This window comes from Elgaria multicarinata, chromosome 7, assembly GCF_023053635.1.
Source record: "Elgaria multicarinata webbii isolate HBS135686 ecotype San Diego chromosome 7, rElgMul1.1.pri, whole genome shotgun sequence".
Classification (NCBI taxonomy): Eukaryota; Metazoa; Chordata; class Lepidosauria; order Squamata; family Anguidae; genus Elgaria; species Elgaria multicarinata.
In genome coordinates this window covers 6,418,647-6,446,609 of record NC_086177.1, presented here as the reverse complement: position 1 = coordinate 6,446,609, position 27,963 = coordinate 6,418,647, and the positions used below count along the sequence as shown (strand labels likewise).

General features: G+C 42.9%; 1 protein-coding gene across 1 annotated transcript in view; it reads right to left on the bottom strand.

Moving 5' to 3' along the window:
- CFAP61 (cilia and flagella associated protein 61) overlaps positions 1-27,963 on the bottom strand; it is a 180,256-nt gene that overhangs the window by 46,222 nt on the left and 106,071 nt on the right. The window contains exon 18 of the mRNA XM_063129711.1: positions 2,031-2,129. Within this exon, the coding sequence (XP_062985781.1) occupies positions 2,031-2,129 (99 nt within the window). The remainder of the gene's footprint in view (positions 1-2,030; positions 2,130-27,963) is intronic.

Sequence of the window (27,963 nt, the reverse complement as noted above, 5' to 3'; positions counted from 1 at the left end):
TGAACTACAACTACAACTACAAGCATAAAATAAAATATGTGCCAGTGATCTGTGGTCAAATGGGGTTCCCTACCATGTGTTTCTGCTTCATATTGGACAACATTTTATACTGTAAATAGTTTAAATGCTTTGAAACAATTGTTTTTAAAAACCTATTTTGACACTCTGATTGATATGCCAGTCATTCAAATATTTGCTATATTTTCTTGTACCACTTCTTTTTGATAAAACCTTAGTATAATTTCCAATGACTTGCTATCACAAAGCAGCTGCCAGCAAAAACACAGTTGTGCAAGATTAACATATGAGTATCCAGGAAATTTGTTTATTTACAATATTTATATACCGCTCCATATCTAAAATAGATTATGGAGCAGTGCACATAGGAATGAAACAGAAGAAAGATTAAAAACAGCAAATTAAAATTGTTCAATTTTAAACAAAGGATCAATAAAAACAGTGTCTGGTCAGTTGAGGAATGCTTTCTGGAAAAGAGTAGTTTTCAGGAGGCGCCGGGAGCAGAATAGTGTTTGCGCTTGCCTGACTTCCAGGGGCAGGGAGTTCCAAAGAGAAGGGGCTACCACACTAAAGGCTCTTCTCCTGGTAGACTCCCAGCAGGCCAAAGGTCCATGTGGAATCACCAGGAGCACGCCCTCCATGCTCAATTGCTAACTGTAGGTCAAGAGCAGGTGTGAGCAACTTATGGCCCTCCAGATGTTCTGGCCTAAACTCCCATCATTCTACACCACTGGCTATGCTGGGTGGGGTTCACGGTAGGCCAAAACGTCTGAAGGATCACAAGTTGCCCATCCTTGATCTAGATGGATAGTTTGAGTGGTGATGTAAAAGATTGTGCGTAAGAACATAGGAACATAGAAAGCTGTCTATCTAACCCAGTATTGCTGACATTGATTGGCAGTGCCTTTACAGGGTGTCAGATAGGATTCATTACAAATCCCTACCTTTGAGATGCCAGGGATTGAATGTGGGACCATCTGCATGCAAAACATGGGCTCTACCATTGAGCTACAGACCCTCCTGTAAAAAAACGAAGAAATGTCCCTTTGTCTTTGTATTCTCTCTAGCAGTTTAGAGAGAGATATTTACTTAGGTGGTGCAATTTCAGTGGGGTGCAATGCAGTTGAAAAACCACTTCTCTCATTCACTCTCACTGATGTGGTCTTATGAGGTTGTTTAGTCTATAGTTTGAGAGTGCTCCTGGATTTATCATTGTTACTAGAGTGACTTCTGTGGCAAGGAGCACCTATTACCAGCTCCAGTGGGTATGTCAGCTATGTTCTTTCCTGGACAGGAATAACCTTTAGATTACTGTAATGTGCTTTATATGAGGCTACCTTGGGCTTTGTTTGGAAGCTGCAGCTGATGCAGAATGCAGTGGCCAGGATACTGAGTGGAGCACCTGGCTGTGCACATATTGCAACAGTGTTGAAGCAACTGCACTGGTTACCTATTAGTTACCAAGCCAAGTTCAAAGTCTTGCTGCTGACATATAAAGCCCTGAACAGTTTGGGACCAGGTTACTGGCAGACTGCCTTCCCTGATACAGAACTGCACGATCATTAGGATCACTGGAGGAGGCCTTGCTGGTTGTACCATGAACTTCAGATTGCCATTTTGTGGCAATCCAGATGGTCTATCACTTCAGCTCTCAAAATAGCTGAAGCAGTTGACGGATGGGTAAATAAGTTCAGCAACTTTTGCTTGACTTTGATGGTGTTCCTGAAGCACCCTCTCATTACTCAGCAATGCTTTTTGACAAAATGAATTTATTTTGTCATTACGGTTTGGATTAGGGCACAATGGTTGGGAGAGTGAGGGAGTTAGGTTGCCAGCTTGCTCCCTTGCAAGCCACACTCCACAGCGAAGGCTACATTAGAAGCTAAATACGGCAACTGTCCCTGGCATCCACTACTCAACTCCACCATATAACATCAGATATATATTTCACAATTTTCAAAGAATGTTTATATTTTATGTTTTTTTTGGATCTGAAAACACTTTAAACAAACCTGTTAATTAAAAAACGCTTATGTAGATTGTTTGACACATTTTTCCCCGGAAGTCCATGAGTTGAAACCAAAGTAAGATTGTTGAATTTCAGGTGTGGGCTAAAGAAAGAAAAACAAAAACAAAACACCCAAACATCAGAAACAAAATCAGCATAAATTTGCTGAGGCTTAGCTTAGGTTCATATTTATTTATTTATTTATTTATTTAGTATTCACTAGCAATTGAACATCCCACCAGCCTATTAATTCTTCAAAGTTGTCCAGTATTTGCTTATCTTAAACAATCATGCAAAGGATAAAGGCATATGCTTTACCACTGTGGTCCTTAGTAATCCTAAGGGATTTCAGAAACTATTTTGGTGTTTAATGACAAACACACATTTATTGTTATTGCCATATATTTACAGAAACAATTGCTAATGTGGAAATCCGGTTTATTGGGTTACAAAAAAATAGGGTCAGACATAATTGAAGGGCAGCATGTGACCTGAAAATACTTCGGGTCATCTTCACTGAAGAATATTACGGTTGCCAAATCTCCACCTGCCCCTATCTTCTTCCCACCTGATTTGGATGTAACACTGAACTGTGGTTAAACTATGGTTACATGAACAAGCCTTAGATATGAACGTTCTTCCCTCCTCCCTTCTCCTCTGGAACCGCTGTGAGAAGATTGGAAGCATCTGCTCCACTTTTAAGGTAACTAGTTTCCTATTATGTCTACTTAGTTTAAACTATGATTTGTTCAAACAAGCCAGGATCAAATTAATTTAAAACCCTGGCTTGTTCACTAACCATAGTTTACTTTGAACTCTGGTTAGTTTAAACTCTGGTTGGTGAACAGGGCAGGGTTATAAATGTAATGAGGAACTCTACCTTAAAAGTGGAAAATTCTAATCTCTTTGTTTCTGCAACAGTAGAGAGGGGAGGATGAAGCATATGAGCCTGAGGCTTATTCATGTAATAGTAAACAATAGTTTTAGCATTATGTCCAAAAAAGTCCAAAGAGACACAATCTTGAAGGTTAGATTAAAGGAGAGAATGCTAGATACTGGCAGCTTCTCCCACAGGAAATGATGCCCTGGGAAAACCAGCCATTGCATGTGCAGACTGTAAAACTAGAGAGTGCACTCTGCACAGTTTGGTGCAGCCTGCTCAATATGGTGCAATGACAGGTCAAATTATTGTACAATTCAAGTCATCTGGGGCTACAGGTAGGCCCGGTGCTGCCATAAAGGCAACTCAGGCGGCAGCCTAGAGCACCAAGCAAACGAGGGCGCTGAACAGCGTACCCGGAAGCTGCTCTCCTAGAGCGGCTTCCGGGCGCGCTGTTCCAAAGCCGCCGCCCCGGCCTCTGCCCAACCCCAGCGTCCTGGCTCCTTCGAAGCCAGGATGCTGGGGTTGGAGGCAAAGGCTTCAGTACGGTGTGCCAGGAAGCCACTTCGCTTCAAAGCCTCAGCCCCGCCCCCCAACCCCAGCATCCTGGCTTCAAAGCCGGGAGCGAGAGGGAGCAGGCGAGCGAGGAGGGAGCTGGAGCGGTGAGTGAGCGAGCGGGGACAGCGGGCGAGCAAGGGGGGAGCCGGAGCGGTGAGCAAGCGTGGGCAGCGAGCGTGTGAGCGAGGGGAGAGCCGGAGTGGCGAGCGTGCGAGCGTGCGGGGGCGGCGAGCGAGCGGGCAAGCGGGGGGGTGAGCGGTAAGCGAGCGAGCAGGCTGGGGGAGCGGTGAGCGAGCGAGCAGGCGGGCGGGTGAGCGAGGGGGCGGTGAGTGAGCGAGTGGGGGGGGCGGAGGCTTCAGAACGCGCCTGCCTAGGGCGTAATATAGTCTGGCGCCGGCCCTGACTACAGGAAATAAACAATCTAGCAGTTCTTTGGACTGCCAAGGCTCTGAGATCTTGCAGTATTGGAAGAAGCCCATGATTACAACTCTATGGTATCATGGATCAAAGCTCTATGACCATTGTAGGTAATTTATAACTCAAGGGTAACTTGTTCCTCTCTGTAGGGCAAATACCCTTTTTGAAAAAGAGGGGGAAATTGTTCTCTATTCTACTGGAGCACACAAGAGTACTGTTAAGTACCAAGCTTCAAAAGGAAGACAGTCAACACGGTGGAAAGCTAATATGAATGCTTCTTGACCTGTCATATATGAGATACTTTTTCAATAGGTTCATTAGAAGCATAATACTAATAGTGGATTATACAGGCCGCAGCTAGACCTAAGGTTTATCCCAGGATTGTTCTGGGATCAAACCTGTTCATCTAGGTGCCACACAGGGCATCCAGCGCTCAGACAGGGACGAACCCGGGATGATCCTGGGATAAACCTTAGGTCTAGCTACAGCCTTAGTTTTCCTTGATAGATGAAGTGGTTATGGTTTAATTGTTATGGTCTATGTCAGTGCTGGCTCAAGGATTTTGCTGTCTCTCAGCCAAGACATCTTCAGGGGCTTCCTTAACCTGGACCAGTAGGGCCTGCAAATCAAGAGTTCTCTCATGCTGCCTCTGACCTTCTTGGGTGCTCCATGCAAAATGAATACAGCAGTGCTATTAGTATGAGGGCCCTTCACTGGTCTTAGGGCCAGAGCAAACTTGCCACCTTCTGATGTATGTTGGTCCTTAGTATTGAAAAAAGATAGATTTGCCTAATCACATTTGTGGAGGTTGGCAGCCAATTCTCTGCCTGTTGGGGAAACACCCCCTACCCCTGCCTGCCCTGCATCAGGTGTGGGAGCACTGAGAAGTTCCCCAGGTAAGTTAGACAGGTCAGTACAAGATCAATACCAGCACCATGATCAAGTCATTTGCTCATTGCTTCATTAAGAGTAAAGTCATGAGATTTAGACAATTCAAATGCCACAAAGCATATTAGTGTAAAATGGAACTTATTAATTCATGGGGACTCTGAACAGGATACCATATTTAAGGTTTACAAATGATTAAATGGAACAATGGTTTAAAGAGTAAGAGTTTATATCAATTCCTCCACTTCCAGAAATAGTAAATGTAACTGAATTAAGTATATTCTTATTTTCATATTTCCCACATTTTAATAGTTGTTAAACCGTTGTCCTCTCAATTTTGTTACACTTTCAGATTCTTCCCCCCCCCATATATATTGATTGTATTTTAAACGTATTTGTTAAAATACGACTTTTTAAAATAAAGTTTTTGTTTTAATCTTGGTTGTACTCAATAATCAAAGAACCTGCCTGTTTAAGACCAGAGTGGAGGCTATCTCATGTTGACCCTGGAAATTGGAAGCTTAGGCTGATGCCTTAACAGATGTACCCTGTGATCAGTAATGATGCTATGCAATATCACAAATTGTACTTGCTTACAACTTATTCTCCATGCACCCATACTTTTCCTTGGTCTTTGTTACAAGACTGAGAGGGGAGATAATTTTCCCTCCTGGTAGACCCCTTCTTTACATGGGTTCCCCAGAAAAAGAATTTCTGATAGGGTGCCAACAGCCAGGGTGAACCTCCTGATATGCCGTAGTCCAAGGGCCCACAGCCTTTTTGAACCTGTAGGCACATTTGGGAATTTGAAAAAAATGCTCTGGGCACCACTATAAAATGGCTCCCAAGGAGGATGTGGTTAGTCCCAATGGCTGCTCTGGGGGCCTGGCTATCAAAAGAGATGGGGTGGGGAGAGAAATAGTGAGGACAGAGGCTGGGAGTTAGGGGGAAATAGCATGGCAAAGGGGTAGAGGCATCAGAAAGAGTCAGGGGGGAGAAACAGAGAGGTAAAGAAGTGCCGGTGGAGAAATAGCAAGATAAAGGGGTGAGAGTGAAAAGAAACAGCAAGATAAAGGGGTGGGGGAGAAAGAAAGAAAGAAAGAAAGAAAGAGGCTAGGAAAGAAGCAGGGAGAGAAAGAAGAAGGCTAGGGACAGAGAAGGAAGAGAAATAGCAAGGAAAGGGATGGAGTGGAGAGAAATAGCAAGGCTATATATAATTGCTAGAACGTTGTATTTTCATATATAGGCATTTCATAAGTATTCATTGCTATCCATGTATATAAACACAGATTTTTTTTAAAAAAAGCTTTCTGGGTGCCCACAGGCACCACATTAGGGACCCCTTTGTGGACACCATTGGGGACCCCTGCCCTAGTCTCTCTAGCTGCTTGAGGAGTTCCTGAGGCCTATTGCCAAGGGCCCTCCCTCCAGCCCAGCTCTGGGGGGGCGGGGGAGAGGCACTTTCAACTTTTCTTCCCCAAGTCCAGAAACAGAGAACTTACCAACCCCCCTTTAAAACAGACAGGTTGCTTACTTGTAACTGTAGTTCTTCGAGTGGTCATCTGTGCAGTCACACATATGGGCTCTGCGCCTGTGCAGGGCCAGCTTCGGAAACTTCTATAGCTGAAATTCTTTTAGGCGGGAACCCCTCCCCCACCGTCCACTGAGCATGCTCAGGGGTTCCCGCCTAATCCCCTCAGTTCCTGAAACCGCCTAAACAGTCTCACTGAGGAGAACCACCAGGTGATCAAAAATTTTAATGACACCATAGTGGGGACGGTGGGAGGGTTGTGTGACTGCACAGATGACCACTCGAAGAACTACAGTTACAGGTAAGCAACCTGTCTTTCTTCTTCGTGGTCTCTGTGCATCACACATATGGGCGATTAACAAGCTGACTTACCGGAGGTGGGTGGTGTCAGGTGATGGATGAGTACTCATAGAATTGCCGATAAGACGGCACGCCCAAAGGCACAGTCCCTGCGCGCCCTGATGTCCAGGCAGTAGTGACTAGCAAAGGTCAGAGGTGTCGACCAGGTAGCCGCTTTGCAGAGGTCTGGTAATGCGATCCCCTTTTCAAAAGCCGTAGAAGTGGCCACTCCTCTCGTGGAATGAGAGCGCACTTTACCCTCCAACGGGAGGCCAGCGATTTCATAGGCTAGCTTAATAGTCTGAACCACCCAAGCAGATATTCTCTGCGGAGATGCCTGAAGTCCCTTTTGGCTGCCCCCGTAACAAACAAAAAGTCTTTGGGATCTCCGGAGGGTGGCAGTTCTGGACAGGTAAAAGGCAAGGGCCCGTCTTACGTCCAGGGTATGTAGAGCAGACTCAATAGGGGACGTCGGCGAAGGAAAGAAACTGGGAGCGTAATGTCCTGTCCAAGATGAAAGGAAGACACAACTTTCGGCAGAAAAGCTGGGTCCGGTCTAAGGACCACCTTGTCAGTTGATCTGTCTCAACGTACATTAAATTGGAGACGTAGTCTTAAACCAATAACGGAAACATTAATGAAGAATAAAAATTCTTATGCATGGGGTTACCCTGTTTTTTTTAAGATTTACATATGGGAGGAGGGAACATAGAGTAACCTCATTGGATCAAGGTAAAGATTTGCTGAAGAGGCTGGGTCTGGATGGGGAAGCAGATGGGGCTGGAGTGGGTGGGGGAGGGAATGAGGCTGGGACATCTGGAGAGTAAGAGAATTGTTAATTATGTTTGGAGATAATTGCAAATAAAAATGCTAATATAGAAACCTGCCGGCCAGGCACAGCACTGCCTCCCCCCTCCCCCTTTAAAGTAGATGGCTGGAGTACTAGACTCACGGGGATATGGGGGGGGGATTAGAGTGGGGGGGTGGGGAGGGGGGGAAGGTAGGGGAGGAGGGATTGGGGTAGGAGGGTGGGGGTTTTATGTATGGAGTTTGTGTTTTTATGTAAGCAAGTTTGAACTGCTGAGCACAAGGGATCGGAAGAGATTTCAAAAGGGTGATTATGGATAAAAAGATAAAGGTATCAACACTCAATGTTAAAGGTTTAGGGGCAGTCGTGAAAAGGAAGAGAATAGAACAAATGCTTAATAAAGAGGGATCAGATATTATAATGATCCAAGAGACACACCAAGGCTCCGAGAATTTGAATATGATAAAATTAAAGTGGCTAGCCTATTATGAAAAGTCATTAGGGACATCAAAAAAAAATGGAGTGGCCACTTTGATTTCAAAAAAAAGTGGGTTTATATTAGAAGAGGTAAAAAAGGATGATAAGGGTAGATATCTTATGTTAAAAGGTAAAATTGAGGGAAAGGTCTATACTTTGATTAATGTTTATGCCCCAAATGAGAGGCATAGAGAGTTTTTTATAAAGTTGTTTAAAGAAATAGAAGAATTTAAGGAGGGGTATGCTATATTAGCTGGGGATTTTAATATGGTTATGGATAATAAAAGAGACAGGTCAAATCCCACTAATGCTGAAAAGAGGAACAATATGATTATATTGAATAAATTAGTAAAAGAAAATGATTATTTAGATTCGTGGCGCTTACTTAACGGGAATAGGCCTGGATTCTCATATTTTTCCCCAGTTCATCATACATACTCCAGGATAGATCATATATTTGTTTCAAAAGACTTTGCAACGAGGATTTGTAAAATGGAAATGGGGGTAATAAAAGTAACTGATCATGCCTTGTTAAGTTTAGAGTTTACAGTTAAGAAAGATTATAAAGAGGCATATAGATGGAAGTTGAACACAAAGATATTGAAATACAATAAAATAGTAGATAAAATTCGGAAGGAACTGTCGGAGTCATGGGAAATTAATGAAAAAGGAGGAACAGCTGGGTCAGTCATTTGGGACACCATGAAGGCTGTAGCAAGAGGAATCTGTATTAGAGAAACATGTAGTTTAAAAAGACAACAACGTGCAGAACAGGAAAAGTTAGAGATAGAAATTAAAAACTTGGAGGAAAGATATTGGCAAAGTAAAGATAAATATAAATTAGTGGAAATACAAGCTAAGAAGAAACAATTAGAAAATTTAAATATAGAAGAGATTCAAAAGAATTTAATGTATATGAAAAGGGAATATTTTGAAAACAGTGATAAGAACTCGAGGTTGCTTGCCAAGCTCACACAAAAAGAAAAAGGGAGGAATGGGATAGAAACGTTGAAAGATAGTCGAGGGAATTATTGTCATGCAATGAAAGCTAAAATAAAAATTTTTCAGGAATTTTATCAGGAATTGTATAAGGGTAAAGAAATTCAACAAGAAAAGGTGGAGGAGTATATTGGAAGGTTTATAAAGAAGGAAATAAAATCAGAATATAAGGAGTTAATGGAGTCAGTAATAACTCAAAGAGAAGTTGAAGAGGTTATTGATAAGTTAAAAGTGGGTAAATCACCAGGAGCAGATGGTTTGGGTCCAGAATATTATAAGGTCTTCAAAGATTGTTTAGTTCCAAAATTAATGGAACTTTATAATAGGATATTATCAGGAGAGAAGATACCCGAATCATGGGAACATTCAGTGATAATTCTGATCCCAAAACCAGATAAAGATTTGACTAATCCCGATTCTTATAGACCTATTTCTTTAATAAATCAGGATGCTAAAATTTTTACATCTATTATGGCCAAACGACTAAATAAATTTTTGGCAGAATATATAGGAGCAGATCAATGTGGGTTTGTGGTAGGAAGACATATGCATAATTTAGTGGGTAGAGTTTTAAATGTAATAAATGTAATAAAAAAAGCAAATATTAAGGCAGGTATTATGGCATTAGATATTTTTAAAGCTTTTGATTGTGTGAGCTGGCAGGCACTAAAGAGTATTATAGATAAATTGGGATTTGGAAATAAATTTAAAAATGTAATAGAACAGCTATATTCCCAAAATACGGCGGTAGTGGTGGTAAATGACAGACTTACTGAAAAGATACGACTAGCCAGAGGAACAAGACAAGGATGTCCGCTCTCGCCGGTCCTTTTTGTAATGGTTATGGAAGTTTTGGCGAAGGCACTAAGGGAGGATAAAGAATTAGAAGGAATTGGAGAGGTAAGGGAAATAAAGCTAAACATGTTTGCGGATGATACTTTATTGACCATTAAGAATCCATTAAGAAAATTAGAAAGAATTAAATATCAGTTGAGGGAATTTGAGGAAATTACAGGGTTAAAAATAAATTGGTCTAAATCAGAGATGATGTTGTTTAACTATACTAAGAAGGAAGAAAAGGATTGGGAATTTAAGGGAATGGAATTGAAAGTTAAGAACGAGATTAAATATTTGGGAATTAAAATTACAAAAAATCTAGAGAATTTAGAAAGGGAAAATTTAACGAGGTTAAAGAAGGAGGTACTAGAGAAATTGGAAAAATATAAAAGATTAAATTTATCTTGGTTTGGGAGAATAGCTTTGATAAAAATGAAGATATTAGCTAAAATTAATTTTGTATTTAGGATGTTACCTATAAAAATATCAGAAACCGAGATAAAAAGTTGGCAAAATATTATTAATAAATATTGTAATGGAGAAAAGAGAGCAAGAGTGAATAAAAATAATTGGTACCTAAGCCAAAAAAAGGGGGGAATGGGTCTCCCAAACATAAAATTATACTACGTAGCAAATAGATTAAGACATGTTGTAGAAGCAATTATGGGAGTAGGAGATTTATATTGGATGGAAGAAAAAATCATAAGTAAGGTAGAGATGAATCTGGAGAATGTTTTTTTTAAAGATGGAGGAAGAAAGTGGGTTGGAAGTATAGATAATCCACTCCTGAGGACTCAATGGGAAATTTGGAGTAAATTTAAAGGGAAGCTGCTTCCGAGCAACTCTCCCTTAGCACCGATAATAATGTTAAAGAATTTCCCAGAGGATCTAAAGGGTAGATTATGTAAAATATTAAAAGAGAAAAATAAAATAAAATTAAAGGACTGGGTAAGAGATATTAAAACAAGAGGAGATATGGAAAATTTGTTAAAGGAGAAGAAGCTATCTTGGCTAGAATATGGTCAATTAGAACAATGGAATAAAAAGTGGATTAAAGATAATAGAATGTGCAGAAAGATGACGAGGTTTGAAGAATTAGTAGTAAGTAAGGAGAAAGGAAAAGGAAGTAGTATAGTTTCAAAAGGATTAATGAGTGAAATATATAAAATATTGTTAGAGAAGGAGTTTAGAGAGAATACAGAGAAAATGATTTGGGAATCAGATTTGAAGATACAAATAGGGCGACAGAGCTGGGAGGGACTATGGAAACAAAGAGTGTTGAGAAGTTTATCAGTAAGAATAAAGGAGAATTATTTTAAAATTTTATGGAGGTGGTACCTAACCCCGGTTAGATTGAATAAGATAAGTGATCAACATTCAGCAAATTGTTGGAGAGGATGTGGGGAAAAAGGAACATATTTACATATGTGGTGGCAATGCAAATATGTACAAAGATTATGGAAGATGGTGTTTTCAGAAATTGAAGAAATAGTGGGAATGAAAATAGAACAAACACCAAAAATAGCATTGCTGTCACTATTTGAAGATATAAAGTGTGGAAAAGGAACTATAGAGCTGATATCGAGTTTGTTGGTTGCAGCACGATTGATGATAGCTAGGAACTGGAAGATCCAAGGGGAATATTCTATTGAGGAATGGTATAAAGTAGTATGGGACATAGCCATTAATGATAAACTGACATGCAATATTAAGTGGAGAAAAGGCGTAACTAAAATAAATGAGTTCGAAGGAATCTGGAAACAGTTCCTAGTGTTTGTGTTTACTAAGGGAAGTGGGAAACCACCAGCAGAAGAAATGATTAGATTTTGGACTCAAGAATGATCCCGAGGTGGGGGGTGCACATTTATGTTAAGAATGAAGATGTTGTAGTGTGATAAGGCATATGTAATAGTTTTTGATATTTGTACTCAACAATTATTCAATATGTATGCAGCAGATATTTGATGTATTTTTTTTCTTATTGTGTTAGTTTCAGTTATATTTTGGAAATGTTTATCTATGTTTATATAGTGTTGAAAATGAATAAAAATTATTATAAAAAAAAAAAAAAAAAAAGTCAGTGTGAAACACCGTGTATGGTGAGTCTATGCGAAGTGCTGCTAGTTCGGATGCACGCCTAGCAGATGTGACTGCCACAAGGAATGCCACCTTAAAAGTTAGTAGGCGCAAGTCCGTCCTTGCTAAAGGTTCAAAGGGTTTGGCAGATAGTGCCTTGAGCACCACCGAGAGGCTCCATTGAGGGACAAAGGAAAGAACTGGTGGGATGGTGCTTTTCATGCCCTTCATGAACCGCTTTGTCAAAGGGTGTGTGAAGACCGAACAGCCCTGAATCCAATGGTGTGAAGCAGAGATTGCTGCTAAATAAACTCTAAGTGACGAGAACTTAAGTCCTTTTTTAAATAAAGAAAAGAGAAAGGAAAGTACTGTTGCTATTGGTGCTGAAAACGGGTTCTCGTTTCTACTGAGGACAAAGGCAGAAAATGCTGTCCATTTTTTTGCGTATGACCTTCTAGTAGCTGGTTTCCTAGCTGCTAGGATAATGTTCCATATGTCAGTAGGCAGCGGTTGGTTGTCTAACGTTGCCTTATCCTCCAAGCCGTTAGGTTTAGGGACTGGACATCCGGATGGAAGATGAGTCCTTCCCCTTCGATATGAGGTTGTGGCATTGAGGCAGTCTGATAAACTCCGCTGAGGACAGTTTGAGTAGCGGAGTGAACCACGGCTGCCTTGGCCACCAAGGCGCTACTAAGATGGCGTTGGCGTTGTCGCTGCACAGCTTTATAATAACTCTTGAGAGGAGTGGTATGGGGGGAAACAGGTACAGGAGCTGTCCTGTCCACGTCCTTTCGAAGGCGTCTCCTAGAGATGCTGCCCCGTGGCCCGCCCACGTGCAGTATTGGCTGCAGATGGCGTTCTCTGGTGATGCGAATAAATCTATTACAGGCTGTCCCCATGCCTTAAAGATCATGTCCAGAACAGTGTCTTTCATCCACCACTCGTGCGTATCCACAAAGGTGCGGCTGAGGTCGTCTGCCAGGATATTGTCCTGGCCTGCGATATAAATGGCAGACAAAGTCATGTCGTGGGCAATTGCCCAATGCCAAATGTCCAGAGTGAGGGAGATCAGGTCCATAGACCTCGTTCCACCTTGCTTGTTTATATGCCAGACAGCAGCCATATTCATAGAATCATAGAATCATAGAATTATAGAATAGCAGAGTTGGAAGGGGCCTACAAGGCCATCGAGTCCAACCCCCTGCTCAATGCAGGAATCCACCCTAAAGCATCCCTGACAGATGGTTGTCCAGCTGCCTCTTGAATGCCTCTAGTGTGGGAGAGCCCACAACCTCCCTAGGTAGCTGATTCCACCGTCGCACTGCTCTAACAGTCAGGAAGTTTTTCCTGATGTCCAGCCGGAATCTGGCTTCCTTTAACTTGAGCCCGTTATTCCGTGTCCTGCACTCTGGGAGGATCGAGAAGAGATCCTGGCCCTCCTCTGTGTGACAACCTTTTAAGTATTTGAAGAGTGCTATCATGTCTCCCCTCAATCTTCTCTTCTCCAGGCTAAACATGCCCAGTTCTTTCAGTCTCTCTTCATAGGGCTTTGTTTCTAGACCTCTGATCATCCTGGTTGCCCTCTTCTGAACACGCTCCAGCTTGTCTGCGTCCTTCTTGAATTGTGGAGCCCAGAACTGGACGCAATACTCTAGATGAGGCCTAACCAGGGCCGAATAGAGAGGAACCAGTACCTCACGTGATTTGGAAGCTATACTTCTATTAATGCAGCCCAAAATAGCATTTGTCTTTCTTGCAGCCATATCGCACTGTTGGCTCATATTCAGCTTGTGATCTACAACAATTCCAAGATCTTTCTCGTTTGTAGTATTGCTGAGCCAAGTGTCCCCCATCTTGTAACTGTGCATTTGGTTTCTATTCCCTAAATGTAGAACTTGGCATTTATCCCTATTAAATTTCATCCTGTTGTTTTCAGCCCAGCACTCCAGCCTATCAAGATCACTTTGAAGTTTGTTTCTGTCTTCCAGGGTATTAGCTATCCCACCCAATTTGGTGTCATCTGCAAATTTGATCAGCGTTCCCTGCACCTCCTTGTCCAAATCATTAATAAAAATGTTGAAGAGCACTGGGCCCAGGACTGAGCCCTGCGGCACCCCACTCGTTGCCTCTCCCCAGTTTGAGAAGGTTCCATGGATAAGTACTCTTTGAGTCCGATTCTGTAGCCAACTGTGGATCCACCTAATAGTTGTTCCATCTAGCCCACTTTTAGCTAGTTTGTTAATCAGAATGTCATGTGGTACTTTGTCAAAAGCTTTGCTGAAGTCAAGATATATGACATCCACAGCATTCCCACAGTCCACAAGGGAGGTTATCCTATCAAAAAATGAGATCAAATTGTCTGTATGGATCTGGATTACCTGACCCGATAAGGTCTGCTGAAAGGCATACAGAGCTTTTTGGATAGCCATCAACTCCAAGACGTTGATGTGTCTTTTCCTGTCGAGGGAGCTCCAGCGCTCCTGGATGGTTAGATCCCTGCAGTGGGCTCCCCAGCCCAATAGGGATGCGTCTGTCATTAGATGTTGTGATAGTAGTGGGGGTTTGAAGTCCAAGCCTTGTGTGATATTGGACAAATCCGTCCACCAAAGTAGCGTGTCCTTTATTTTGGCAGGGAGCAACAATTTCACTTGATGAGCGTCCAATGTATTGTCGTACTCCCGCTGAAGCCACAACTGTAGAGGTCTCATGTGCAGACGCGCCCAAGGGACGACGTTGACCGTCGCTGCCATGAAACCCAATAACCTTTGCACCTGGAAGGCAGAGGTGATTTTAGAGCGGAAAAGCTTAATTGCAAGTTTAATTAATGTATTAACTCTATCCTCTGGAAGGAAAGCCCTGGAGCGGGTTGAGTCCAGAATTGCTCCAAGGAATTTTATTTTTTGAGTTGGTTGAAAATTTGATTTTTCTTTGTTGATGCAAAGGCCTAATTCGTTGAAGAGGTTGATGGTGAGGTGGGTATTACGGGCGGCTTCCTGCTCCGTATTAGCCACTATCAGCCAATCGTCCAAGTAGGGGTAGATCTCTACCCCTCGAGTCCTCAGAAAGGTGCAAACTGGTGCCATACACTTTGTGAAGACTCGGGGGGCAGTAGAAAGCCCAAAAGGAAGCACTTTGAATTGGAAAACATCTTCCCCTACTATGAACCTGAGGTATTGGCGATGATAGATTGAAACATGAAAATATGCATCCTTAAGGTCGATAGATGTGAACCAATCCCCTTGGGAGAGGAAAGGTAGGATGCTTGCTAAAGAGTTCATCCGGAATTTTTTAGGGTTGATGAACTTGTTTAGCTCCCTGAGGTCCAAAATAGGTCTCAGCCCCCCATCCCATTTCAGAACCGTAAAGTAACGGGAGTAAAAACCGCCTCCCAATGCGCAAGTTGGCAATCACTCTATGGCGCCCTTCTCTAAAAGAGACGTAGTCTCTTGCAACAGAGCGTCTGTAGGTGGTGAGAACCTTGCGGTTCCAAGGGGAGGGGGGGTGGAGAACTCTATTTTGTAGCCCCAAGATATGATGTTAAGGACCCATGTCTCAGATGTAATAGTGGTCCAATTGCAGAAAAAGGGGGCAAGGATGTCACCAAACTTAGGTGTTAGGCTGTTTGGTGTATGACAGTCAAAGACGCCGTCTTTGATTCGGGTCAGGCTTGCTCTTGTTTTGCTTGAACCAACCTGGGTACTGTTGCCTCCTGTACTGACCCTGAGGTTGGTACGTAGCGGGGCGGTCTTGCAGTTGGAATTGCTGCTGCCTTGGTTGGAACTGCTGCTGCGTTCTTGGCCAGCGTCTCTGGCGGAATGGTCTCTGAAGCTGTTGTTGCTGTTGACCAATCCCCATTTTCTTAGCCGTATTTTTGGCTTTCTGGATGCTCTCCGTAGACTCGTCCGTGGACGAGTGGAAGAGTCCTTCCCCATCAAAGGGAAGGTCCTCTATCCGGGTGCGCGCTTCTTGAGATAGTCCTGCGGACCTAAGCCACGCATGTCGTCTTAGAGGCCACCATTGCTTTTGAAGCACAGTCAGTGGCATGCCTCGCTGTGTTGAGTTGTTGGCGTGACAGCCTCATGGCTTCTGTGTAAAACACATTTGACAGCTCTCTTTGATCGTCTGGCAGATATCCAGAAAGAGATGCCATTTTTTCCCATAAAAAGGACTGATATTTTGCCATGGTGGCTTGGTAGTTGTGTACTCTTAATGACAAAGATGTGGAAGAATAAATTCTTCTTCCCAGGCCGTCCAGTCTCCGACCTTCCTTGTCAACCGGAGCATTGTTTTCTCTGAGTGCGTCCTTGGGATGCCTCAACTATGATTGAATTAGGCTTGGGGTGGGTGAAAAGGAACGGCGCTGTCTTTTCTTGGATTTTGTAGATGTTATCTAACTTCCTCGACGTTGGTGGCATAGAGGAGGGCATTTTCCACGACTGTTGGGCTGTGCGTAATAGCACGGGTAAGTATGGAATTGCCGCTGGGGTAGATGACTCGCAATATAAGTCGTCGTAAACGGGGTCATTTAACTTCTCTATTGGTTGAGAAGTTTCGATCCCCAGGGACCTCGCCATTCTTTGCACTTGATCAGTGAAATGGGTCAAGTCCTCAGAGGGAGAGATTACATCTGCCGCTACCACTAAATCATCCGGTGAAGGGATTGATGGTGGGGGCGATGGTTCCTGAGAGGAGTCTGATTGATATTCATCATCAGAGGGCTCATTCAACGCACTTCTCCTCATTCTAGCTGCGGGCAAGGATTGCAGAGCCTGTGACAGTGCCGACGTTGTCGGTGCCGTAGTTTGCACCTGTTGAGGTGGAGGCATCAGTACCGAGGGCTGCGGTGGCGGTGGCATAGCGGCAGCATCTTCCATGGGTGGAGGGCGGGAAACTGTCTCCGATGGAGGTTGCCGGAAGCGCGGGTAAGGGGCATAATGTTCCTGGTAATAATAGGAGTCTTGGTCCCGTCTATATCTCCAATCCTTGTAGTAGTAAGGAGGATACTGCGGAGGGTGCCAATATTGAGTAGAATGAATCGAAGCCGGTGAACGGTCTCGGTTGTAGGCATAAGGTGACACAGGACGGTACCGACGGCCGTCGGTATCGGGGAATGGCATATCTCGGTACCAATGTGTGTCGATATCAAAGTCTCGATACCGATGTGTGTCGGTTTTGAACATTGGGCGTGAATCATGTCCTTGTCGGTACCGATGTCCATCGGTATCGATGGTTGGTTGTTGGCTTTGGCGGTATCGAGGGGATGGAGGACCCTCTTCCGCCATTGTCGGATCTTGTGAGGAGCCTCTAATCTCTCCTTCTGAGATTGATGCCCTTAAACTTGTCTCCTCGGTCGGTACCGTAATGATATTGAGAGACGGTACCGGGGAAGGCATTATTTGCTCCGTTCATGACGGCGTCAAGGCCAGTGGTGAAGACGGAGTTGCCCGTCTCGGTATCGAGAAGGCTCTCGGTACCGAAAGTATGGGTATCGGACTTGCCGATATTGGAGGCGTTTTCTGTAGGGAAAGCCTCGATATCGGGCTTCTCGGGGCCGTAGGGCGCTTCGGTACCGAAGTCGTCGGTATCGACGGGTTTGACTTTGTCGATTTTTTCTTTCCCTCCTTTGATTTTAGTTTGCTTTTCTTCCGTTGGGGTTCTTCGGACCCAACGTGCTCTCTCGCTCTCTTAGAGATTTTCCTGGCCGCTTTTGACGAGGCGGAAAGAGAGGAGGAGGGGGGAACCGATAAGGCATCACTCCATGATGGAGGAGGTTGGGGCACAGGCTCCATTGTATTGGGAGATTTGGAGCATTGAGACGTACTCGGTTTCTCCACTGCCTCCAACGCCTTTTCCCAAAGTAACGCCCGAAGACGATCAGATCGGTTCTTCCTGGTTTGCCTCGAGAATTTCAGGCAAAAATAACAGGACTCGACGACATGCATCTCCCCCAAGCACAGCAAACACCAGGAATGTCCGTCGGTTTGGGATATCTTCTGCCCACAACCGGAGCACTTTTTGAAGAGGCCTTGTAGTGGCATAGGCACCAAGGCTGAGGTAACAAACAAGTAAAAAAAAATTTTTTAAAAAAAATATATATAACTAGACAGGAAAAGATTAGAAAACTGTAGAGGTAAGAAAAAGGATGAAAATAGTATTATTCAGCTAGGTATAATGATACCAAAAACAGAGAAGTCTCCAAACGCTGTTGACCCTACAGGCGGTTGAAGAGAACTGAGGGGATTAGGCAGGAACCCCTGAGCATGCTCAGTGGACGGTGGGGGAGGGGTTCCCGCCTAAAAGAATTTCAGCTATAGAAGTTTCCGAACCTGGCCCTGCGCAGGCGCAGAGCCCATATGTGTGATGCACAGAGACCACGAAGAAGAATCTTAAAATACAAGCAGTGTCTTTGTGTGGTCTTTCACACGAGGAATTCAGTGAGAAATCTCTTTTAGAACAACACTCCCAAATGTCCAAATATAAACATGGTTTTTTTTAGGGTGAGGGAAGAAAAATAGGGGGCGGGAGAATCAGGGAAGACTACAATTGCACACATGGACAGAATTCCAAATAAACATTTAAAAAGTCACTCTGACCTATCTAGTCACTTTACCCACTTGAGTAGGGTCTTGGGTCCCAGAGCATATGCCAAGTTTATTGCAGAGGCAATGGTCTGAGAGAGAGAGAGAGAGAGAGAGAGAGAGAGAGAGCACATCTGGCTTCCAGTTAGATGCTATATAGGAAAACTACAAGGACTGATGGTATCTTTTTTATAAGGATCTCAGTTCTGTAAAAGCCAGTCTCTTAGCAGAGACTGATGATTGGTCTGTCCAATAGCACAATAGCCCCCATTTTTTACGTCAGTGGTCTAGCTAGCAAATCAGAAATATGTTTGGGCAATGCCCCATAGTTGCACTTTTTGGGAGGAGGTAACAATAAGGATCTCTTCTCAATTATCTCAGAGTGCAGAAAGTTATAGGAAGCCAGATTCCTGCTGGATGTCAGGAAAAACTTCCTGCCTGTTAGAGCAGTATGGCAATGTAACCAATTACCTAGTGAGGTTGTGGGTCTGGACAGCCATCTGTCAGGTATGCATTGAGCAGGGGATTGGACTTGATGGCCTTATAGGCCCCTTCCAACTCTACTATTCTATGATGCTACCTACTATGGCTGAATGGCAACACTTGCAATTGCAATACTTGCTGGAATCTAGGCTTGGTCCAGCCACTTTCACAGCTTCTGAGCTTCCATTATTGTTAGAAACACTTATAGCAGCTGAACAGACATGTCGTCCTACAATCCATATATATAAGCTTTTAGTATTAGTAAATAAATATGATACCCATGGTTTAAGACAGGATTGGAATAGAGAATTAGAGTGTCCTATTTTGCCTAATCAATAGATTGTTGCTCTAGCATCTGTATCTGAAGCTTCTATGGATCTTAGGCTTCAATAAAGTTTTGTCTAACTTGTATAATTGTTGGAGATGTAATGCATCTGCTTCCTTAATTCATATGTTTTGACAATGCCCAGTAGTTTCTCCCTTTTGGGAAGAGGTCATAATAAGGATAAACTTTGTACTGGAACAATTCTTAATATGGAATGATGTGCAAGTCCTCCTAAACTACCTACAGGCTTCTTGGAAGTTAACACATGGTCAGTGCAAATGGATTTTCAGAGCCCTTATGAAGCTAAAAGACTCATATTATCACGTTGGAAGGATAAATGTTCACCTCCCATGATGCAATGGACTGAGGACTTAACAATGTTATCAACATTTGAACAGGTATTATATAGGTGCAACCTGCTTTTCTTGAAACTTATGCATAACACTCCCCCCCCTTTTTTAAACGAACAGTACACTTGATGGAAGAAACGATATTCCTATATATGCAATGTTTCTTTTTTTCTGTTTCATGATTATTATTTTTGGTTCTGTTTTGTTAATATTCACACTAAAAGAATAAAAAATCATAATGGCAGAACCTTTTTTGGGGTGTGTGTGACTCACCTTAATTAAAAAGGCACCTGAGAAATGCCCACTATAGAGAAGTCCAGTGTTTGTGCTTTTTCAGGAATTACTGACCTGGATGTGCCTCCTGACTGGAAGGAGGCATGTTCAGAGCAGTTACACAGGAAGCCTCCACTGAAGGTGTGTAACTCTGCTTTCTTTTTCTCCTGTGGGAATTATTTTATTGAACATGCAATCACATCCAATACAAAGATGAGGAAGAATTAGGGCATCATCAGACAAGCGTTTTATCACACGCTCATTACTGCCCACTGACAGTTTTCGAGGCCATCTGCCTCCCACCCCTTCTGGTCTTTTTTCTGCAACGAAATAGACCCCAGTAAATCCGACTTATTTTTTTAAAGCGAAACTTGCCGCCATTTCTTGCTGTGTGCAGGAAAAGCAGTGCAATAAATGCCCGCTGAATGGTCCATGTGGTTGTTGCTGCTTCCTCTTTCTTTCTCCATGTAAAGAAATCATTGCTGTTGTGGGACAGCAGCAGGAGGCCATAATGACAGTAGGGAAATGTCATTTCCCCTCATCTGATGACACTCTTAATCTCCCCAAATGGAATCTGATTGGAGGAGGCAAGGGCTGAGCAGTGAATTGTGTATAGATCTAGAGTGCAGCTTCCCCTTTGGGTGAACACTTTGTCCTCACAAGAATTCTTAATTGTTATTTCTCGGAGCACACCGTCAATTCTCTTAAAATCTAGGAATTACTGTATGAAATCAATGCAATTTTTTTGATTTGGACTTGGTTAAGAACTAACAAAATAGTGATTTCTACATTCTCGGTTTAGAATCCTCAAAAATCCATCTTTTACAGAGAAGCACATTTTTGTCAGAAAAGTGCTCACAAACAGATGCTGGATAAACAAGAAGAATTGCTTCTGCTTTTAATATACATAAAGAATGCTGAATGCCATGTGCTGTACAAGCACAGGGCACCCTTCAGTAAAAAAAGAAGAAGCCTTCAAGTTAAGAGCTCAACCCAGCCAAGCATTAAACAAGTGCACCTGCATTATCGAAGCAAATAATTCCAGCAGGGATTCATGTTGCTGTGGATACAAAAGGGGAAGAACAGCTCAAAGATACTTGTAAAGCAGGAGGGATTAGAGTATCTAGGGAAATAAGTAAAAGGTATTGGGTTTCATTGCCTGGTTTTAGAGGGCAGCTACAAAAGGAGGCCTCAACATCCTTGGCTTTAAAATAAAAGGGTCATGTTGCCAATTTATTGGGGGCATGAAAGAAGAAGCCAAGAAACTATTTTTAAAAACAATATTTAAGATGCTTTTCAATCTTAGCAAATCAGTCAGATATTTAATGATTCTTATGAATGGAAGAAACTTCTTTTAACAATAACAACAACAAAAAGATGGACTTTATACAATAGCCACTTCTTTCACCAGCATTCAAAAATGAGTGCAGGAAATCTCTGAAATGTTGAGAACATTTACAATCACAGAATCGTAAATAGTAGAGTTGGAAGGGGCCTATAAGGCCATTGAGTCCATCCCCCTGCTCAATTCAGGAATCCACCCTAAAGCATCCCTGACAGATGGTTGTCCAGCTGCCTCTTGAATGCCTCTAGGGTGGGAGAGCCCACAACCTCCCTAGGTAATTGGTTTCATTGTCATACTGCTCTTACAGTCAGGATGTTTTTCCTGATGTCCAGCTGGAATCTGGTTTCCTGTAACTTGAGCTCATTAGTCTGTGTCCTGCACTCTGGGATGGCGGAGAAGAGATCCTGGCCCTCCTCTGTGTGACAACCTTCAAGTATTTGAAGAATGCCTATGCGGCAGGGTCTTGCGATTTACTGTTTTACTCTGTACAGCACCATGTACATTGATGGTGCTATATAAATAAATAATAATAAATAATAATAATGACTCCCCTCAGCCTTCTCTTCTCAAGGCTAAACATACCCAGTTCTTTCAGTCTCTCCTCATAGGGCTTTGTTTCCAGACCCCTAATCATCCTCGCTGCCCTCCTCTGAACCCCCTCCAATTTGTCTGCATCCTTCTTGAAGTGTGGTGCCCAGAACTGGATGCAATACTCTAGATGAGGCCTAACCAGGGCCAAATAGAGGGGAACTAGTGCTTTGAGTGATTTGGAAGCTATACTTCTATTAATGCATGCCAAAACAGCATTTGCTTTTTTTTGCAGCCACATCACACTGTTGGCTCATATTCAGCTTGTGATCTACAACAACTCCAAGATCCTTCTTGCATATAGTATTGCTCAGCTAAGTGTCCCCCATCTTGTAACTCTGCATTTGGTTTAATTTTCCTAGGTGTAGAACTTGGCATTTATCTCTGTTAAATTTCATTCTGTTGTTTTCAGCCCAGCACTCCAGCCTAAAAACAACAGAATGAAATCTGCAATTCTTAACAATTAAGAGGCAAATGTTCCAGCTCATGGCTTGAAGGTACATAACACAGCCACCTTGATGAAGCTAATTAAGTCTGGGCCTGATCAGTGCCTAAATGGGAGATTACCTGGAAGGCAGGGTATTATAAATGTATATCAATCACTCAGTGGGAAATGTCAAAGAATTTCTGTATATCTCAAAGCTGAATGGCTACTTCTAGTTGCCATGTCATACCTCTGTCCGGTGTAAGAGGCATATACCTGGCGTGGCATAAAGGATGATTTTCTGCATATGTGCAACCTTTGGGGCCTGGCTGCACTTGGAATGTAAGGGCATCTAGGGCTTGTTTGCACACATGGAAGCCTCCAACACACTGCTCTTCAAGTGTGCACATACAAACACATACACACTTCTTTGAATAAAGCCACAATTATTGACTGATTCAGATGTCCATGTGTACTTAGAGGCATATGCAGAGTAACATCTTGTATGCCCCCATTTTCTTCAGTGGTTGGGCAATTCTTCACATGCTAAAAGATGGATATGAGGAACTGAGGTGAAGGATACACATTGGAGAACTATGTGTATAGCAAAAAAAATGAAAACAGAAAGTTTAAAGTTATGTTGTTAAAGGTTAATATTATTTAAAGCTAATTCCTACCAGTTTTAAAGTTGAATTTGCTGTTGATATTGTGATATATATCAATACCACAGTATTATTCTCTGCTAATTGCTGCAAATAATTCTTTGAGGCATTATCTTTCCCCGTTGGGTATGCTTTACATTTGTCACAGACACCATCCATTGTAACTGTGATTTCACAACAAGGCAAGATAGAACATGCCCTATTTATCTATGTCCCAACATTGATCTTCTCCATTTGCTCTAAATGATGCAAGGAGACAATGTCTGAATGCTGCTGCTCCAGTAATACTGAGCACATGGCAATCCACTGCATTGTTTTGCTTTGGTATTATTTTCTCTCAGTATGGAAAAAAAGCAAAGGGAAAAGGGCACATATTTCAGCCAACTCATGTGGCAAAAGGCAGATAGCATAAAACAATAACAATTACTAAAACATTCATTACATGTTAGCCCTGTGATCAGCAAGTAAGCACTAACTATTTAATTAGTCAACTAATTAGTGGCAGGCAACATGGAAGGCTCCTGACATTCTCAGACAAATGTAAAGATAAAAAGCCTAATTAAACAGCAAGCATTATGCTAGCTACTGCCAAACAAGACAGCTGTGCAGGATATTGTGTAATACTGGGCTACCAGATAACAGGACTTGTAGCTGTTCTGAGAGAAGTAGGGCTTTAAAAGCATGCAATTTTAAAGCCATTTTTAGACTGCTAAACAGGCCCAAAGGAAGGAAAAGGGGAAAAACACTAATTCTAAACAGAAAACAGGGTTTTATATATGTATTAGCAAGGGAAGTGCTGTCCACTGTGAATTGTTCAGGCACATTTAAATGACCATCTTTCCCTACAATAAACTAAGATGTTTATTCTAAGGAGGACTAACCCTTTCCTGATCGCTATTCCCAACTGACAGCACAGCGACTGTATTGTTACACTTTCTCCCAATTTCCCTGAGGCACGAGGTTCCAGGATGGGGGCAGCATTTATCTGGGTTCAGTTTTCTTTGGAAAGAGGTCACTGGAGGCTTATGTCATTTTGTAATATTAGAGATCATTTACAAATATAGCCTAGCAACAGTTATCCATGCTCTGATAACCTCTCGTTTGGATTACTGCAATGCGTTATACGTGGGGCTGCCTTTGAAAACAGTCCGGAAACTTCAGCTGGTACAAAACAGGGCAGCCCGCCTACTAACAGGGACTGACCGGAGAGATCACATTACGCCAGTCCTTTTACAACTTCATTGGCTGCCAGTCCAAGTCTGGGCCCAATTCAAAGTGCTGGTATTGACATTCAAAGCCCTAAACGGTTTGGGGCCAGGTTATTTGAAGGAACGCCTCCTCCCGTATGTACCTGCCCGGACCTTAAGATCATCTACAGGGGCCCTTTTCCGTGAGCCCCTGCCAAAGGAAGTGAGGCAGGTGGCTACTAGGAGGAGGGCTTTCTCCGCTGTGGCACCCCAGTTGTGGAATGAGCTCCCCAGAGAGGTCCATCTGGCGCCTACACTGTACTCTTTTCGTCGCCAGCTGAAGACCTTTTTATTCTCCCAGTATTTTAACACTTAATTTTAACTTAAATTTAAATTTAAATTTTACTGTTCTAACTCTACTTTAACCACTTTGCTGCGTGGTTTTATCCTGGTTGTGCTTTTTATATTGTATTTTGTATTTGTGTTTTTCACCTGTTGGTTGTTTTATTATGGTTTTCATTTTTGTGAACCGCCCAGAGAGCTTCGGCTATTGGGCGGTATAAAAATGTAATAAATAAATAAATAAATAAATAAAATATACAGGCTGAGCGTCAGTGGAGACACAGCTTAAACACTCCAACAGACAACCAAAACCACTGTCCCAAATCAGATCTTCAGAAAGAGACACCCCCTGATGCTGTTTGCTTAGTTCCCTTTCACAAATACACATACAGAAACCTAGATTACATAATACTTTGCTTGAGATGGGAGGGAAGGTATGTCCCTTGCCCCCTTGCCTGTTATATTTTTCCTCTTCAGAAGATTCCAGAGTTGTCTTTTCTAACAATTAACTCCCACAGCGACACATCACCTGAATATCCCAGCTATTAACAGTCATTTTTCAAGTCCAAGACTCTGGCTAGGCACAGTGTTAAGACAGGCATCAACAGACTACAGCTTGTGGGATCTACCATCATGGTCGTACTAACTGGAGCGAGGAGCAAAATAATGGCGGAGTACATGCCTCTTAGAGTGCAGTCAATAATTGACATCATAATTACTGACTGCACCCTAGGAGGCATATACTGGGGATGACCTGCATATATAAATACAAATTTACATCAGAATCACTACAAAACATGAATTCTAACAGTGTTGAAGTATTTTCTAGTGTTGAAAATATCTGGGAGTCAAGACCGCAATGAGATCTACTACACACCATTCAATTATTTATCACTGATCTTCTAAGGCCCTAAGCAAGACCATCCTGCCAAAACTCTAAGACAACCTTCACCTTCCCAGGCACTGCCCTTTCCTTGCACACAGGGTAGAAAGGTTTTCCATGTGCTGCTATAGACCCTATTAGTAGATTCTTTTCTAGAAGACAGGAGCATCTTCAACACAGCCACTGAATAAAGACAAGTTGCTTACTACAGTTGAAGATTCATTCACCTATGCATTCACACATATGTGCTCTGCAGCTGTGCAGAGCCTTGTATCAGGAAACATCTATAGCTGAGGCGTTTTTGGCAGGAACTCCTCCCCCATTGCGAACTGTGCATGTCCTAATGGGTTCCTGCCTATTCCCTCAGTTCCTTGAGACCAACATTGTAGCGTCAAAACTAAGAAACCAATTCTTGGTATCAATATACGAATAAACATTGTCACAGAAGTGGGTGAGTTGTGTGAATGCACTCGTTTTATTTATTTATTTATTTATTTATTACATTTTTATACCGCCCAATAGCCGAAGCTATGTAACACCTACAGTTACATATAAGCAACCTGTCTTCTTCATAGTCTCTGTGCATCACACATATGGGCAATTAACCTGACTTGCCGGAGGGTGGGTCACAGTGTCTAGGCAAGTATCGAGCAGTCAGCTCAGGCCCAAACATCCAGACGATAGTACTTTATGAATGTAGATGGTATAGACCAAGTTGCTGCTTTGCAGAGGTCAGCAATAGTAATGCCCTTTTCAGTGTCCAGAGTAGCAGATAAATAGCCATGGAGATTTCCAAAAGGATTGGGTCCTGTCCTTACAAAAGGCTAAAACCCTCCTTACGTCCAGCATGTGTAAAATAATTCTGTCGTAGGAGCAGGGGGAAAGGTTGGCAAAATAACATCCTGATTCAAATGGAACTCCGAAACTACTTTAGACAAAACAGAAATATTAGGGCATAAATGCAGGTTGCTTACCTGTAACTGTAGTTCTTCAAGTGGTCATCTATGCATTCACACATATGGGCTCTGTGCCTGCGCAGAGACCGGAACCGGAACCTTTACTAGCTTGGTAAAACGTTTTAGGCGGGAACCCCTCCCCCACGCCACTGCGCATGAATCCGGGGTTCCCGCCCTTACAGGAGTCCGACATTGTGGTCCCATAAACATGAAATATATATAATATCTAATAAAATATACTGTGTAGCAGAAACATAATATATCTACATGTACCACCAAGAGGGGTTGGTGGGTGGCTTGTGTGAATGCATAGATGACCACTCGAAGAACTACAGTTACAGGTAAGCAACCTGCATTTCTTCTTCGTGGTCTCTATGCATCACACATATGGGCGAGTAGCAAGCTGACATACCTGGAGGCGGGTTGGTGTGTCATCTTAGGACCTCGGAGAGCACTGTCCTCCCAAAGGAGCAGTCTTGCCGTGCACGAGTGTCCAAGTTGTAGTGCTTAACAAACGTGGATGGAGCGGACCACGTTGCTGCTTTGCAAACGTCTCTCAGGGGAACTCTATTAAAAGCAACAGAGGTTGCTACAGCTGTGGTTGAGTGAGCTGTCACTGGTTGTAGCAACTTTAGACTTGAAAGCGAGTATGCTAACTCAATTGTCTGTACAATCCAGCGTGACAATCGTTGGCAGGATACAGGGAGTCCCTTGCGTGGCTCTCCATAGCAAACAAATAGTTGCTTGGTCTTTCTGAAACTCTCAGTTCTGGCCTTATAGAAGGCGAGAGCCCTCCTTACATCCAGCATGTGCACTGATGTATCCACTGTTGTTGTGGGATTAGGGGAAAAGGCCGGTAGGACGATGTCCTGTGATGTGTGAAAGGTCGACACTACTTTAGGCAGGAACGTCAAGTCCGTGCAGAGAACAACCTTATCTTTATGGAAGATTGTATAAGGCGGGTCTATTCTAAGAGCCCTAAGTTCACTTGCACGTCTTGCAGAAGTCATAGCTACCAAAACGGCAGTCTTGAGAGATAGAAGTCTGAGATCTGCCGTGGCCATTGGCTCAAAGGGCTTTCTTGTCAAAGCTTGTAAAACTACTGACAAGCTCCATGACGGAACAACTTCCTTAACCGTTGGTATCGTGTATCTTAGGCCTCTTAAGAATCTCTTTGACATAGGATGAGAGAATGGTGACAAACCATCAAAACCTCCATGAGAGGCTGCAATTGTGGCTAGATGTACTCTAACTGAAGACAATTTGAGTCCCAGTCGATGTAACGACAGTAGGTATTCTAGTACCATTGTGATCGAACAAGAGTCTGGTGTTTGATTACTTTCTAGGGCAAATTTTGTGAATCTTTGCCACTTTTTAGCATAGGATTTTCTCATTGAAAGTTTATGTGATGCCAGTAGTATATGATCTACTGTTAATTCTACGGTACGGACAGAGGGCCGGATGTTATCCTCCATGCTGTCATTTTGAGTGTCGAGAGGTCTGGGTGTCGAACCTTGCCTCCATGTCGAGTTAGCAGCATCGGTATCGATGGGAGTTTGATGTAATTGTGGTTCAATAGCCGAAGTGCGTGAGGGAACCAAGGCTGTCGAGGCCACCAAGGGGCTATCAGGATGCAGTCCGATCTGTCCGTTTGAATTTTGGCTAGGACTCTCGTTAGGAGTGGAAAGGGGGGAAAGATGTAAAGTAGGTTCCCCTTCCACGTTCTGGCGA